The 17,149-nt window shown below is 45.5% G+C and overlaps 1 protein-coding gene across 4 annotated transcripts in view; it reads right to left on the bottom strand.

The window, feature by feature from the left end:
- LOC120977567 (phosphatidylinositol 3,4,5-trisphosphate 5-phosphatase 2B-like) overlaps nucleotides 1–17,149 on the bottom strand; it is a 120,516-nt gene that overhangs the window by 60,461 nt on the left and 42,906 nt on the right. For 3 of the 4 annotated variants that reach the window (XM_040405564.1, XM_040405562.1, XM_040405565.1), the window contains one exon: nucleotides 2,469–2,598. The exons of the other annotated variant lie outside the window; for it this stretch is intronic. In XM_040405564.1, the coding sequence (XP_040261498.1) occupies nucleotides 2,469–2,598 (130 nt within the window). The remainder of the gene's footprint in view (nucleotides 1–2,468; nucleotides 2,599–17,149) is intronic. 4 annotated transcript variants of the gene reach the window in all.

Raw genomic sequence — 17,149 nt, forward strand, 5'->3', positions numbered from 1 at the left:
GCACACTATATGATTATAAAGCTTTTTAAGCCTAAAAACATTATTCTTTTGTATAGTAAATGACCCCATGGACTTTTATTATGGGTTAACGCCTTGGTGCCTTCTCATCAAACAGCTGATTGGCAGGGGTGCCAGGGGTCGGACCCCACCGATTTGATATTGATGACCTATCAGGAGGATAGCAAAGAAAAAGGGGGTTATTCAGCACATCCCAAAGTGCCGTGGCTAGAAACACATGCAGGTACCAACATTCTATCCTGAGGATAGGTCATCAATAAAAAATAACTTGGACTACCCCTTTAACCCGTTCGCTACCAGCACCGTAGCTGTACGCCGCTACGAACTAGGTACAAAATACCAGCGCAGTACAGCTACGGTGTGCTGATTGGGCGGGTGCAGGAGCTGCGCCTGCCTGATCAGCGGCATGGGTCCGGCTGTTACTGATAGCCGAACCCTTGCTGTATGCGTCGGCATCGGTGAAATCACCGATGCCGGCGCATTAACCCTTGCACGGCCGTGGTCAGCACTGACTGCGGCACGTGCGGTATCCTCATGGGTGCCGGTGTCCATGGGGTCCCCGCGCTTCTGTGATGGGCACCCCATGGCAGGGAAGGCAGCCCGATGCCTTCCTTATGCACCGTGGCTGCCTTCCGGGAGAGCCTGTGAGATCCAGCTCCCTGGATCTCACAGGCAGGAAGCTGTAAGTGTATTACACTGAGTAATACACTTACAGCCAATGCATTACAATACAAAAGTATTGTAATGCATTGTAAAGGGGATCAGACCCCCAAAAGTTGAAGTCCCAGAGTGGGACGAAAAAATAAAGTGAAAAAAAAGTGAAAAAAAGCGTCCTTTTCCCAAAATAAAGTAAAAAAAAATAGGGAAAAAAAGAACAGTAGACATATTAGGTATCGCCGTGTCTGTATCAACCGGCTCTATAAAAATATCCCATGACCTAACCCCTCAGATGAACACAGTAAAAAAATAAAAATAAAGACTGTGCTAAAGAAACCATTTTTTTTGTCACCTTACATCACAAAAAGTGTAATACCAAGCGATAAAAAAGTCATACGCACCCCAAAATAGTCCCAATCAAATCGTCATCTCATCCCGCAAAAAATAAGACCCTACCTAAGACCGTGTGCCGTAAGGCAGTTTACGACCACATATGGGATGTTTCTGTAAACTACAGATACAGGGCAATAAATATTGAGTTTTGTTTGGCTGTTAACCCTTGCTTTGTTAGTGGAAAAAAATTATTAAAATGGAAAATCTGCCAAAAAAGTGAAATTCTGAAATTTCATCTCCATTTTCCATTAATTCTTGTGGAATACCTAAAGGGTTAACAAAGTTAGTAAAATAAGTTTTGAATACCTTGAGGGGTGTAGTTTCTAGAATGTGGTCATTTTTGGGTGGTTTCTATTATGTAAGCCTCACGAAACGACTTCAGACCTGAACTGGTCCTTAAAAAGTGAGTTTTGGAAATTTTCTTAAAAATTTAAAGATTTGCTTCTAAACTTCTAAGCCTTCTAACGTCCCCAAAAAACTAAATGCCATTCACAAAATTATCCAAATATAAAGTAGACATATGGGGAATGTAAATGTAACTATTTTTGGAGGTATTACTAATATAAAAGTAGAGAAATTGAAATTTGTCAATTTGCAAGTTTTTCTAAATTTTGGGTACATTTGGTATTTTTTTAATAAATAAAAATGAAATTTTTTGACTCAATTTTATCACTGTCATGAAGTACAATATGTGACGAGAAAACAGTCTCCGAATGGCCTGGATAAGTAAAAGTGTTTTAAAGTTATTACCACATAAAGTGACACATGTCAGATTTGCAAAAATTGGCCTGGGATTTAAGGTGAAAAGTGGCTCAGTAGTGAAGGGGTTAAAAGGGCAGTTCATGCTTGAAAGCCCTCAAAGCAATTCTGCAAAAAAGGGTTTTAATTACCTTTCACACAACTGATTGACAAATCAGAAAAGTTTACCAAATGACTTGGAGGCCAGAACTTTACCATTGCCAGCTAAGGCTCATTTCACACTAGCGTTAGATATATCTGGATCTGGCATTGCCAGACACTACCTGATATCAGCCGGCACCATTAACTATAATGGGGACCGGCAGAGACCCAGTCGTAATGCGGTAAATTTGCAGAGAATCGGCCAGATGGACACCTATACACATGAAGATTTTGGTTCGGCCGATTTTAGGCATATTTGTGGCCGGACAGCAACACTGTAACTTCCAGCAATGCCGGAATGTAGAGAAATCCAGCAAGCTGTTCTCTGCCGGAACAGCCTAACGGATCTAAATGCGCAAGTGTCAAACTAGCCACAGGCATAGCAAGTAGCTTTGAAAATAGCCCATTTTATTTTTGGTGCAATTTTTGTATCTGTGTAAATGCCGTCATCTTTATTTTAATTGCAGAATGAAGTAGATATATAAAACTAGACTACTTACCAACTTTAGCCACACCTTGTCGACCAACAGGGTAGTGTAATGCAGTAACCAGTCCATGTCCCTTGTATCTGTAGTTTGCAATTAGTTCCCTGAGCCCAGGGAATTTTTCTACCTTAACACCTTGCACAGACTAAACAATAAAGGAATAACAGTTATGACAAAATAGAAACTAGAGAAAACAAACTACTATATCAGCCATCACTGATAACACTGAAAGGTATGGAGATTGAAAATAGCATCCTACAGAAGAGAAACAGAATTAACAAATGTGACTTCATATATTTGGAGGCCATGGGTAAACATGGTACTTGATAATGGTGCCAGTTTGGAACTTGAAATGACCTCTCAAATTATAGTAATAGTTTCAAAGATCCAGAAATCTGTTTTCTTATGACAGGTACAGAGATGAGCAAATTTTTGGGAAATTTGTTTTGTTTGAATCGGTGAATTAAAAAACATTTAAAATTAGTAGCCAAATCGATTCTACATGAATCAAAAGTGCTCCTATTGGCCTGTAAATTAGGATATGACACTCCTGAGGTCTCCTAGGATTTTTTCTCTGTTGTTCTCTTTTTTTTCTATTTTTTTTTCATTCCCCACCCCCTCCTTTTAAGCTCTTTAATGCAATGGCAGCAATAATAATGTCAGAGTGACATATATAGCTATGGGTAAACGCATGGTTGACAGTGTTAATAAACAGCCTGTTTAAAAACACACTGCTCTGCTGCCACCCTCCTCCTCTGATGTCTCCTCCTCCTCAGCACCCCGTTCCAGCTTCCATGTCCTATCCAACACACAATCATCGCCACAGTCCTCACCCTCCCCCACACTCTCTGTCTCCCTTTCCAATTCCCTGCTTTGTATTTGCCCCTAGTGCCACTGTCGTCAGGGTTACCACTGCCCCTACCATCACCACCACCACTTTGGCTATAAGTGCCACTACTACTACCTCTACCACCAACACATCTATGCATGTGGTCCCCCTCCTCCCTCTGAACCTCCTCCTCATGGCAGTTCAGACGCTGACTGTTCACACACAAGTCATCAACAGGGAAACTATCCTGAGGATCTTCCATAGCACATGGGGTTTTCATGCCTCTTAGGAAAAAAAGATGCCTCACCAGGAGGGGACAGTGAAGACACAGATGATGCAACTTTTCTGGGACCGCAAGTAGGATAAGCAGAAGGAATTATGTGATCCCTGGCTCCAAGGCATGACCTCAACATCATCCTGCTGCGACTGAGAGGAGGACAGAGCCATTCAGTCCACAGTATCATCCACTTTGTCCTCCATAATAATAATGGGGCACCTATTAAAAGCCAGGTAGAACTTGGCCGGCTGGCTGGTGCTGCAACTGCTGTTTGCACTAATAGGCACATTCTGACTCTCGGATGAGGCATGGGTTTTTCATTTTCCACTCTTCCATGTGTTCAAAAACACAGTTATACTAGTGCATTTATTGCAGTAAAATGCATTTATTAACATAGGTATACTAATGGAGTTATTGCTGTAAAATGTGTTTGCTGTAACTACACGGTATCTTGAAGTAATTCAACAAGTTCACTAACACCAGTATTACAGTCAAATGTGTTCACTAACACAGGTATACTAAAGCAGTCATTGCAGTAAAATTTGTTTGCTGTAACTGCTCAGTATCTTGAAGTAATAATACAAGTTCACTAACACGAGTATACTAATGCAGTTATTGCAGTAAAATGCATACCAATGTTGTTATTCCAGTCAAATGTGTTTTCTTTAACTGCACGGTATCTTGAAATAATACAACACATTCACTAACATGGGTATAATAATGCAGTTATTGCAGTTAAATGCAGAACTTGCCAGCAGCTGTTGGGAAACTAAAACACACAACCCTGTGATCAGCCTCTCATTCTCTATGCGTTCACTGCCTCACTATCTATGCTTTCCCTGTTATAAACCTTAAATCCACCTAATTATTAAACTATACTCCCTAAACTCTCCATTTACTCTCCATATCACACCTATATTGCTAGCTTGTGTCTGCAACTACTTTTTGACAGAAACATTCAAAACACATGCTTTCAGATCGCTAGCTGGGCACAGAATGGCGTTTCTTTCTTCTGAGCAAAAGGACGTGCCAGAATCCTGACCTCTGATTGGCCGATCAGGCTGCTTGGCAGCCACTGAGCCAATCAGGACAAGCTCTCTCCCCCTTCCTCCCAGTGTCATGTGAGCCTTCATCTTCATCCTCCCTCCTTTTTCCCCCGCTAATGTTCATAGTAAAATGGCGCTGGTGCCATTTTTGCGCAGCTCATCTGAAACTAATCACTAACTTCAGATTCATTTGGCAGACGCATTTTTGTGAAATTCATAACAAATCCAACTCTCTGATTTCTAATACCAACCAACCAAAGTAACTGTGCATTGATAGTCAGCCATAACCATTTTGAGTTTATTGCTCATTATTACTATTGATTATTATCATGAACCTGCTACCAAAGAGATTGAGAATGATCAGTATAAATTCATTAGAATGCTTATTGTGTTATTATGACAATATTAGGAACATTTCAAAAACTGTTCATAGTTATAAAAACATCTCTTTGTATTTCTGGTATAATATCCCCCCCCAACCCCCCCCCCCCCCCCCTTTTCGTTCTCCCTGACATTATTTTCTGTCTGCTTTTCACAAATTGGTTTCCTTTCATAGCCACAGAAATAAGAGGTGTTATAGCTTTTAGAGTAAAGTTTACCACCGAACCATATGTGTCAGCCGATTCCCATATGTCAAAGATGAATAATGCTTATTTCATAACTTAAAAAAGAGATCTGGGGGTGTACAAGCCATTATGTTGTTCTGGTAGATATTATTTTCTAGAATTCTTAAGGGGCCTTTTATAATGCAAAAGAAATGTTGACAATTTAGTATGATAAACCTGACTAGATTGCTGTTTAGTTACTAACCAACGTGATAATCACTGCTACAAAATATCCACTTTCTGATGTTAACCTGTTTGGTGGACTAAGTGCCTAAACAACCGTTTTACATTTTTTCAGTCATTGACCAATGCAGTCAGTGGTAATGCTTGGAAAGTTCTTTGTGCCAAGAAGAAAGAGTAGCAATAATGGTTTTAAGACCCTATTTTAGTAATAGTCTGGGTGCACTACTGAGCCTTATGCTAGGAGCAATTGACTTTCTGTGTATGTGGCATTCATTAAGAGATCTGGTATTCAGTCCTGTCTCTACAGACATTACCACTTAGATTGCTTCTGCAGGGCAGCATTTTTTTTTTTTATACATACGAGGGGTCTAATCAGCTGTATACATGGAACTTTATCCTTGTAGAGGGAAGCTTTCTGGGAAAGGAAATTAGGCACTGTAGCTATTAATGGGGTAACTGTGACTGTCAATGAAGCTAGCAACGAGGGCTCAGTATCTGGTAATGCTGTCACGAGGGTGTAGCCACGTCTGAATCCGTTATACCCGGGGTCAGGAAGTCGCAGCGGGTGGCGACATAGAGCGCGCTGTTACTTAATGGTAGCTTTCTGTGTTTGCCTTGCAATCCTTTTTGTCTCACTCAGGGATCCGTAGCTTCTTCTCCTCAGCTGTTTCTTGTCCGGCACTCCCAACCTCTTTATATTCCCCTCTCCCACTTCTCTGGTTGCCAGATATAGAGCTTCCTGCCTGGACTTACTGACCCACTGGAGCTGTGTAGCTGTTATTCCTGGTTGTCATACCAGAGCATTACCCTCCCGATCCCTGTTCGTCTTTTGTTGTCCGCTGTTGTCACCCACATGGGATTATATGTTTTGTCTGTATTGTCTGTCCTCTCCCTGGTGTTTTCCTTTAGTGTTAGTGGTGCGGACTCGTGTTCCCACCGCCCTATTCACTACTTAGGGCTCATCTTAGGGAAAGCCAGGGTTTAGGCACGTGATCGGCGTACGGGTGAAAAACCCATCTAGTGATGTCAGGGCAGTCAGGTGCCAGCCTCAAGGTGAGTTAGGGGTCACCATCTTTCCCTCTCCCTGGGACAGGGCCTTCCCTTTGCGTCACGTATGTGATCGGCACGCCGGTCGTGATAAATGCCCATTCTGTGACTTGGAGAGGATTGATAAACATTGGAAAGGTGGGAACCACATTGAGCGGATGTCGAGTGCGGAATCTAAACAGATTTACGACTTTGGAAGTATGATTCCAGCAGGCTTGAATGCGGAGCTAGAGATTTTCGGCTTTTTATAAGTTAGGGCTGTGTGCCTTTCATCCAATGGGGGAATCACATGTTTGGCCGTTTATCGGCACTGTGACCCCCCCTTGGTGATGGGCCCACATCCCCGTTTCTACTCGCAATATATGGGACCACCTTTCGAACCACAAGAATTTGGGTGTACTACGTTATTTTTATAGAAAGGCTATGACGATACTTTTCTTCCATGAATATGTCTCTTCCTATAAATATGGATCTATGATAGACTGCAGTGTAATATACCTTCCCCTTAAAGTTTGATAATATTTTTAACCTTGTTTTGAACTTTTTTACATCTTTTACATTTTTTAAGTGAAAGCAATCCGGTAGCAATTTTTCCTTTATTACCTCTATTAATTACAATAATATGAGGACAATACAGAAAAAACGCATGTGTTGCCCAAAAACCGCATAAAAGACGCATCAATACCGCAATAAGCAAAATGTATATTCCAGTCCAGATTTTGAAGAGGACTTGTAGCGGTATAAAAAGATGTGATGCTTCAGCAGGGATAAAGCCACTGAGGAAGGGGAGTGAGGTCCCCGAAACGCGTTTGGCGTTATATCCCTGCATTGATAAAGAATCTGGATATGACTTGGACTATTTAAGCAAATTCTAAATTTGGAGCGCTACATATCTCTACATTCTGTGAGCTTAATCTCACTCGAGTACCGGATTAAGACACCAAACCTCGCGATATCTCTGGGAAGGTCACGTGAGACGTACCAGAGAGCGAGGACGCCGTGGGAGCAGCTACAGCCGTGCGGTGGTGAGCGGACAGCTGAGGAACGGGACTGCCGAGTACTACTACATACTGGTAAGCTACATCTCCTTACAGCACCGGCCACCAGACGATACTGCCCATATTAACATTGGGAACATTACAATCCCTAATAAGGCATTCTGCTTCCCACCGGACCGGACCGTAACTTATTAGTGTGGATATTGCACCTAAGAGAGACGGATTCTCTGGAGCTAAACCGTCTGGAAACACACTGTATTTAAAACTCTAAGGAACAGTGTTCCAGTGACAATACAGAACTTTCTTGCTTCTTGCCACACAGGTCTAGGGAAGCGAGGCCTGGGCAACACAATAGTATCAAGCTAAAAGGAAATCTCACCTGTAAGGCACCATTGCATATATAAGACCTTATCCCATACGCAGAATCTTATTACCAGTGGATTGCACATTTTATTTATCTTTTTAGGGTATATTTTATATGTGATCACTTTGAAAATACTATTACCATAGATATTGTATATTCCGGAAACTGTGTTTTTAATAGTGTGATTTTTACTATTATACTTTTTACAGTGTGATTAGCATTGAATTTTGCTGTTTGAATCTTTTCTGTTTGATTTTATTGAACCTATTCATTAAATGCTGTTGATGTGACCCACATAGTGAGTGCCAGTCGTATATATATTTACTTCTATGATATGCTTTGACTGATTGGGTGATCAGTTTCAGACTAGAGCACCTTTTTCATATTGAGAAGGGTGGTGAGCTATCCACGTGAATCTACAGTACTTTAATACCATTCTGTGACTTGCCATAGGAGCACTGTGGCTGGCAGATGCAGAATTATAGAGGCTCTTTGAGTTCTAATTGGTTCATTGGTCTACGGCCTTTGTGGGTGGCACTGGGTACCATGTGGCCGCTCTTATATGGAGGTTCTGTGGTTAACCTTTTCTTAGGGAACTGTAAATCAAAGTGTTAAAGGTTCTATGATTTCTCTTGATTTGTGGCTGGACGTGTTATGCGGCATCGAGTGGCATTATTATGAGGGCAAAGACTGGAGGTGACTATCAGCAACAGCAGCATGCATGGAAGTCTTTGCAATCATTTAGCTGGATGAATTTTATTTAAAGGACCTTACATTGGCTAAATATTTAATATATGGTAATGTTGGCTATTAGTGTTGATCGGTCATCCTCAGCCGAACACCAGTACGACTCAAGCATCTCGATGCTCGGCACATCGCGGTGTTCGGCCGAATACCGCGTATGCTCGAGCGGGATGCTCGAGTCTCCCCCCCCCCGCACATTTGTAGACGTGCAGGTAAGTACTGCCCTTCACTGTAATGCCGTAGCCATGTTGGTTACTGGCATTACAGTGATTGACTGGACGGAACGCGTCATCGGGTGCTATAAAGCACCCGATGACACGTGGTTCGGCTCAGTGTTAGTCAGGGAGAGCTGTGCTGTAGAAGGGAATGATAGTGTAGGGAATTGATTCAATTTAATTTTCTTTTGTTAGGCAGGGTTGGTGTTAGAGACCCAAAAGTCCTTTTAAGGACTATTGTTGTATCTCGCAGCAATATATATTTTTAGCGCAACCTGCGCTAAATTGCATGCAATTGTTTGGCTGCTGCATTACCTCCACGACATTACCTGCGCTACATCTCCAGTATAACGTTTGCCCATCCTAAATATCTGTGACATTCAGTGTAATTTATTTGTGCATACACTTACAAAACCTGCGCTACTGTACGTGTGACATACTTGCAAGCTGTAACGGATCACCTGGCACCCCGACTGAGTTCCTTCGTTGACGGTTGCTCCTAGCGTTTCCTGAGGTTTCCAAGCACTCTGGCAGACACCATAATCACCGAACCGAAGAAGCATATAAATCCTCTCAAGCATATGAATGCTGTAGACAGTTGAATAGGAAACCATACGAATAGGTTTACACTCCTAGCAGTCAAACTGGAACAGCATACCATAAATCCTCCCCCAAGAATGAGACGACACTTCACTTTGAGGGTTAAAACAGGAACACTTTATTTAGGGCTACCCACCCGTATTTATGCAGGTCCCCATCTGGTGGACACGCCCCTAGGGGACCAGAAGGAAGACTGTGACACAGGACAGATACGTAGCAACTCAGGATACCCAGGTTTCCTCCTCTCTGCCCTGGAGACACCCGAGGAGCAATTCAATTATCTCTCAGGACAAAGGGAAATCGCCAATATACATGTGGGGACAACAGGACAGAAATCACCATTTAAACATACAATGTCACAACCCCCACAGCAAACACAGACATTTAACATATCCCCAGATAGCTCAAGTCTGAGTGCATATCATTAGGTGAATGGCACTCCGAATACACGAATACAATAAAATTAGCTATCTGGGTACCCTCACATAACATACAACAAAATTCCAAAGACAGAAAAATACATGAACTTATATAACTATGCCCAAATATTGCATTCAAACGTACAAATTTACCAGGGGCCATAGTCAGCAGGTAGGAGGCGGGTAACCAGGCCTCTCCAATGCCCAGTGGCGAGGCGGGTTCCGCCACATTTCTCCCCTTTCCCATTGAGACTATCCAGACTCCAGACCTCCAGTCGGTCTGGGGCTCTGATAGTCAGCCGGCCTTTCTCCAAGGGTGTAGTTGTCCCTATGGCCCCCTGCCACTTGTGCCCAGTTGTAGATCCATGGCTTGGGGGGAAGGTAACCAGGGTGCCCTCTCCCCTGGTTGAACAAAGCTGTTGCTGGGGGGAAGGGGTAACAGGCTCCTCTCTCTGCGACACCCTCCCTTGTTGTAGGGGAAAACAGACTGCCTCTCCTTCCAATACATTGTCCTGTTGTTGTGGACCAGGACAGACTGTCCATATCTCCAGTGGTGCAGGTACAGAGACTACGGTCCCATCTGCACTGTTGTGGGGCTTACTGTCTCCCCTTGGTGCGCTAGGCTGCTGCTGGGGGGGTAACAAACTCCTCTCCCTTACACACTTTCAGCCGCTGGGGAGAGGGGGTAACAGGCTCCTCTCCCTGAACCGTAGACTGCCAGTGGCGAGAGGAGGTAACAGGCTCCTCTCCCTGCGACACCCTCTCTTGTTGTAGGGGAAAAACGACTGTCTCCCCTTCCAATACTTTGTCTTGCTGTTGGGGACCAGGACAGACTGTCCCTATCCCCAGTGGTGTAGGTGCAGAGACTACGGTCCCATCTGTACTGTTGTGGGGCTTACTGTCTTCCCTTGGTGGGCTAGGCTGCCACTGGGGAGGGGGAACGAGATTCTCCCCTCCCGGTGAAATATTCTGCCGCTGGGGATCTGGGCCAACTGCCCAGCATCCCTGTAGGGCTGGTAGAGAGACTACAGTCCCATCTCCAACTGCCATCTGTTGGTCTTCCCCGGACCAGTCGATAAGGTCCCTCATTTCTGGGGCTGGTTGGGGAGTAGGAGGTACCGAATGCAGTCCTGATGACGGGCTTAGTTGTTGGGGAGGGGTAACGAAATTCAACGCTCCCAATGGTGTACAGTCTATAAGCCCCATCAGGTTAGAGACAGGCGGTGTAACTTGATCATATAAGTCCGCGTAATTCTGTTCGATCTCCCACTGCTCTGGTGGTACTTGCAGGGTATAGGGTGACTGACTGGAGCTGAACAGGTGCTGGTAATCCTGCTCCAGTTCCCATTCCTGGACAGCCAGTTCAATCAGGTCTGGCCTTAGGTCTTCGGCCATAGGGAGATCCAGCACGGCCTCTCTGTAGTCAAATATGTCCCAAAGCCGTGACTCTGCCGCACTCCCAAATTCCGGTTCTGCAAAGGCCCCCCATAATAAGCCAGGGCCATTATAATCCTTGCCCTCGGGTTTGTCAAATTTGCCCATTCCGGGAACCCGCTGAACCGCGTACCAACATAGCGCTTGGTATGCATCATCGAGACCCAGTTCCCTCCATGCCAGTGAATTAAGTTGCATCACCAATTCCTCCTGGGCCTGTTCTCCCAGCATAGGTATCCGTAGGGCCACTCTGGCTTGTAATCGCTGCTCCTTGCTGGGAAGACGCTCACCTCGCCAACGCTGGACACCTTCTAGGGTTTCTTCCCACATCTCTTGTCGGGCGCTCTCTCTGCAGTCCAACCTGGTTGCCTCTACTATTGGCTTGACCAGTGGTGCCCAGAGGTTCTGTAACCTCCGGTTAAATTAATTTTCTACCTTGAGCGTTGTCCAGGGACTCGCTGGTTCTATGCCGCTCCATAATAATTCCTGTGTCTCCAGGGTGTTGTTCCTCTCACACCAGGACGCCATCCCACTGCTTGCCACCAATGTAACGGATCACCTGGCACCCCGACTGAGTTCCTCCGTTGACGGATGCTCCTAGCGTTTCCTGAGGTTTCCAAGCACTCTGGCAGACACCACAATCACTGAACCGAAGAAGCATATAAATCCTCTCAAGCATATGAATGCTGTAGACAGTTGAATAGGAAACCATACGAATAGGTTTACACTCCTAGCAGTCAAACTGGAACAGCATACCATAAATCCTCCCCCAAGAATGAGATGACACTTCACTTTGAGGGTTAAAACAGGAACACTTTATTGAGGGCTACCCGCCCGTATTTATGCAGGTCCCCATCTGGTGGACACGCCCCTAGGGGACCAGAAGGAAGACTGTGACACAGGACAGATACGTAGCAACTCAGGATACACAGACACAACACATCCCCACAATGCATCATGGTTTCCTCCTCTCTGCCCTGGAGACACCCGAGGAGCAATTCAATTATCTCTCAGGACAAAGGGAAATCGCCAATATACATGAACTTATATAACTATGCCCAAATATTGCATTAAAACGTACAAATTTACCAGGGGCCATAGTCAGCAGGTAGGAGGCGGGTAACCAGGCCTCTCCAATGCCCAGTGGCGAGGCGGGTTCCGCCACACAAGCATATATATCATTTAATATGCGGAAGGCTAGCAGTAAGGGACAGCGAAGTGGCTGTGCAGCTGATGAAGCACGCAGAGGCCGTGGCCCTGTGCGCGGTGAAACTGTGACTGCTGCCAGAGCACAAGAAACACACTCATCCACGATACCTAGTTTCATGTCCCAGTTTGCAGGGCGACACAGGACACCACTCTCGATGTCACACCAGTGTGACCAGGCGGTCGGTTGGATTGCAGCAGATAATGCTTCCTGTCGGTTAAGCACCATCCTGTCTTCCACAAAGTCCAGTCTCAGTAGCCAAGAGTGTGGTCAACAGAATCCTCACCCTGATCCTCCTTCCTCCCACCATGGAGAGTCTTGGCAAACAAGTGATCCCACACTCGGATATTCCGAGGAGCTCTTTTCAGCGCCATTCCTTGATATGGCCCTCTCGCCAAGGCCGCTTGAAGAGGGACACTAGGAGATCTTGTGCCCTGATTCCCAAACTCTTGAGCATCCACAGTCAGAAAAAGATGACGGTGAGGAATGGCAATTAGTGTCTCACGAGGTGGATGATGATGATGAGACACAGTTGCCAATAAGTCAACCGCAATTAGTGTCTCAAGAGGTTGATGATGAGGATGAGACACAGTTGTCAATAAGTGAGGTTCTTGTTAGGTCAACAAGTCAGGAGGATGACGAGAGTGAGGAAGTGGAAGATGAAATCACTGACCCAACCTGAGAAGGTGGCAAGACGAGCAAGGACAGCAGTACAGAGGGGGAGGGATCTGCAGCACTGCAACAGGCTGGAAGAGGCAGTGGGGTGGCAAAAGGGAGAAGGCGGGCCACACCAAACAAGCCCGCAACTGTTCCCCGGAGCACCCCTTGCGACAATCTCCCTTGCCAAGGGGTAGGTGTTCCGCAGTCTGGCGCTTTTTTGAGGAAAGTGCGGACGATAAAAGAATTGTCATTTGCAACCTGTGCTGTACCAAAATGAGCAGAGGTGTGAACACTAGCAACCTTACCACCACCAGTATGATCCGCCACATGGCATCAAAGCACCCTAATAGGTGGGCCAAACACCTCGGTCCAGAATCAGTGTCTGTCGGTCACACCACTGCCTCCTCTTCCCCTGTGTTACGTGCTGGCCAATCCCCTGTCCAAAACACAGGTCCGGATGTCTCCCGCCCTGCACCTGTATCTTGGCAAGCACCATCAGCTAGCACATCCACTTCTGTGTCCCAGCGCAGCATACAGATTTCCATACCCCAGGCCTTGGAACGAAAGCACCAATACCCAGTCACCCACCCACAGGCCATAGCACTAACATGTGCACCTTTCCAAATTGCTGGCCATGGAAATGTTGCCATTTAGGCTTGTGGACACAGACGCTTTCCGCAGCCTGATGGCAGTGGCCATCCCTCGTTACTCAGTCCCCAGCCGCCACTATTTTGCCCGGTGACCGATGTCAAGGATTGCGGGCCCTACTTCCATCAGGATTTCCGCCACCACCTACATTAGTGGCTGCAAACCCCCCCCCCCCCTTTTCCTACTCCACCTCCTCCTCCACTTTCACCTCTGAATTGTCATCTTGTAGCACCAGTCATCAGTCAGTAGCTGGAAGCATTGTAGCACTGTAGTGGGGAAGCGGCAACAGGCCAACAGGCTGAAACTTATTTGCTTAGGTGACAAACAGCACACCGCCGCAGAGCTGTGGCAGGGTGTAAGGGACGAGACTGAGATGTGGCTCTCGCCACTCAACCTACAACCAGGCATTGTTGTGTCTGATAATGGCCGCAACTTGGTGGCGGCCTTGGAGCTTGGCAAGCTCACACACATACCATGCCTAGCCCATGTGTTAAACTTAGTGGTTCCGCGGTTTCTCAAAACCTACCCCAATTTGCCTGAGCTACTGGTGAAGGTGCGCCGCGTGTGTGCCCATTTCCGAAAGTCATCTACAGCTGCCGCCGGTCTGGCAACACTGCAGCAGCGCTTGCAATTGCCAGCTCACCGACTGTTGTGTGACGTGAGCACGCACTGGAACTTCATGTTCCACATGTTGGCCAGGCTTTGTGAGCAGCAGAGGGCAGTAGTGGAATCCCAGCTGCAACATGGTCATCGCCTTTCCAGTCAGCTTCCGCTCTTCTGTGAGGTTTTACGCAACTTTGAGGAATCAACATGGTGAGCGGCGATGCCACTATTATCAGCGTAACCATCCTACTTCTGTGTCTACTGAAACGCTCGCTGCTCACAATAAATGCGGACGCTTTGCATGTGGAAGAGGTGGAAATGGGGGAAGACAGTACACAGGGCGATAGCCAGATCACCCTCATTTTGTCTTCTCAGCGCAAATTGAATGATGATGAGGAGGAGGAGACGCAGGATACGGTTGCCTCCGCTACAGAGGGTAATACCCATAGCAGGTTTATTCCATCTGTTCAGCGTGGATGGGCAGAAGAGGAGGAAGAGGATGAGGAGATTGAGAGTCATCCTCCAGCGAAGTCTTGTGTGTTGGGACTCTGGCACACATGGCTGACTTTATGTTATGCTGCCTTTCCCGTGACCCTCGCGTTGTACGCATTTTGGCCAACACCGATTACTGGTTGTTCACCCTTCTCGACCCCCGCTACAAAAATAACTTCTCATCTCTCATTCCTGTGGTGGAGAGGACTAGCAAAATGGTGCAATACCAGAAGGTCCTTGTGGAAAAATTGCTAAATGCTTATTAGGCGGTCCTCGCTCCTAATGTTTTAAAGGGTCAGCTCAGCAGCAGGCCCTCGCCCATAATTTGTTCCATGGTCAGATAAGCAGCAAGCACTCGCCCCTAATGTTTAAGAGAGTTGGCTCACCAGCAGACCCTCAGCCATAATTTTTTCGATGGTCAGCTCAGCAGCAGGCCCTCGCCCATAATTTTTTCGATGGTCAGCTCAGCAGCAGGCACTCGCCCCTAATGTTTTAGAGAGTCAGCTCAGCAGCAGACCCTCACCCCTAATGTTTTAGATCAGTCATGGCCAACCTGCGGCTCTCCAGCTGTTGTAAAACTCCCACCATGCCCTGCTGTAGGCTGATAGCTGTAGACTGTCTGGGCATGATGGGAGTTGTAGTTCTGCAACAGCTGGAGAGCCTCAGGTTGGCCATCCCTGTTTTAGATGGTCAGCTCAGCAGCAGGCCCTCACCCCTAATGTTTTAGATGGTCAGATCAGCAGCAGACCCTTACCCCTAATGTTTTGGATGGTGAGCTCAGCAGCAGACCCTCCCCCCTAATGTTTTAAAGGTCAGATCAGCAGCAGGCCCTCGCCTCTAATGTTTTAGAGGGTCACCAGAAGACCCTTGCTTCTAATGTTTTTGAGGGTCACCAGCAGGCCATCAATCATAATTTTTCAAGGGTGTGTATGATGCCCTCCTTTCTGTGTAATAAAGGGTGTATTGGAGTGCCAGATCCTTGTAATTTTTGGCAGCCCTTTCACTTAGTGCATAGGCTTTATGAGTGTAGGATTCCCACTACCTGAACAATTATACCACAATGTGACTGAGGCCCTCCTTTATGTGATATACAGATTTTATCGGAGTGCCTCTTCCTTGTAATTTTTGGCAGCACTTGCACTTTATATACAGTACAGACCAAAAGTTTGGACATACCTTCTCATTCAAAGAGTTTTCTTTATTTTCATGACTATGAAAATTGTAGATTCACACTGAAGTCATCAAAACTATGAATTAACACATGTGGAATTATATACATAACAAACAAGTGGGAAACAACTGAAAATATGTCATATTCTAGGTTCTTCAAAGTAGCCACCTTTTGCTTTGATTACTGCTTTGCACACTCTTGGCATTCTCTTGATGAGCTTCAAGAGGTAGTCCCCTAAAATGGTTTTCACTTCACAGGTGTGCCCTGTCAGGTTTAATAAGTGGGATTTCTTGCCTTATAAACGGGGTTGGGACCATCAGTTGCGTTGAGGAGAAGTCAGGTGGATACACAGCTGATAGTCCTACTGAATAGACTGTTAGAATTTGTATTATGGCAAGAAAAAAGCAGCTAAGTAAAGAAAAATGAGTGGCCATCATTACTTAAAAAAATGAAGGTCAGTCAGTCAGCCGAAAAATTAGGAAAACTTTGAAAGTAAGGGCTATTTGACCATGAAGGAGAGTGATGGGGTGCTGCGCCACATGACCTGGCCTCCACAGTCACCGGACCTGAACCCAATCGAGATGGTTTGGGGTGAGCTGGACCGCAGAGTGAAGGCAAAAGGGCCAACAAGTGCTAAGCATCTCTGGGAACTCGTTCAAGACTGTTGGAAGACCATTTCAGGGGACTACCTCTTGAAGCTCATCAAGAGAATGCCAAGAGTGTGCAAAGCAGTAATCAAAGCAAAAGGTGGCTACTTTGAAGAACCTAGAATATGACATATTTTCAGTTGTTTCACACTTGTTTGTTATGTATATAATTCCACATGTGTTAATTCATAGTTTTGATGCCTTCATAGTCATGAAAATAAAGAAAACTCTTTGAATGAGAAGGTGTGTCCAAACTTTTGGTCTGTACTGTACATGTAAATATACAGGAAAGAATGTCTCCTAACAATTTTTCCTCGAAAATCAATTTCATCTTTGGTTTTGTGCGTATTATTGTCAGTCTGTAAAGTGGTGTACTACTCGGATAACATCGTTCCCAGCAGCGACATGGGAGTCCAAGATGCATCCAGACATCCTCCCCATGCTGTTCCCAAACCATTTCAGTGGTGTTTCCATGAATTTCTGACCTTTTCATATGAACCAGACACC

The sequence above is a fragment of the Bufo bufo genome, chromosome 8 (assembly GCF_905171765.1).
Source record: "Bufo bufo chromosome 8, aBufBuf1.1, whole genome shotgun sequence".
NCBI lineage: Eukaryota > Metazoa > Chordata > Amphibia > Anura > Bufonidae > Bufo > Bufo bufo.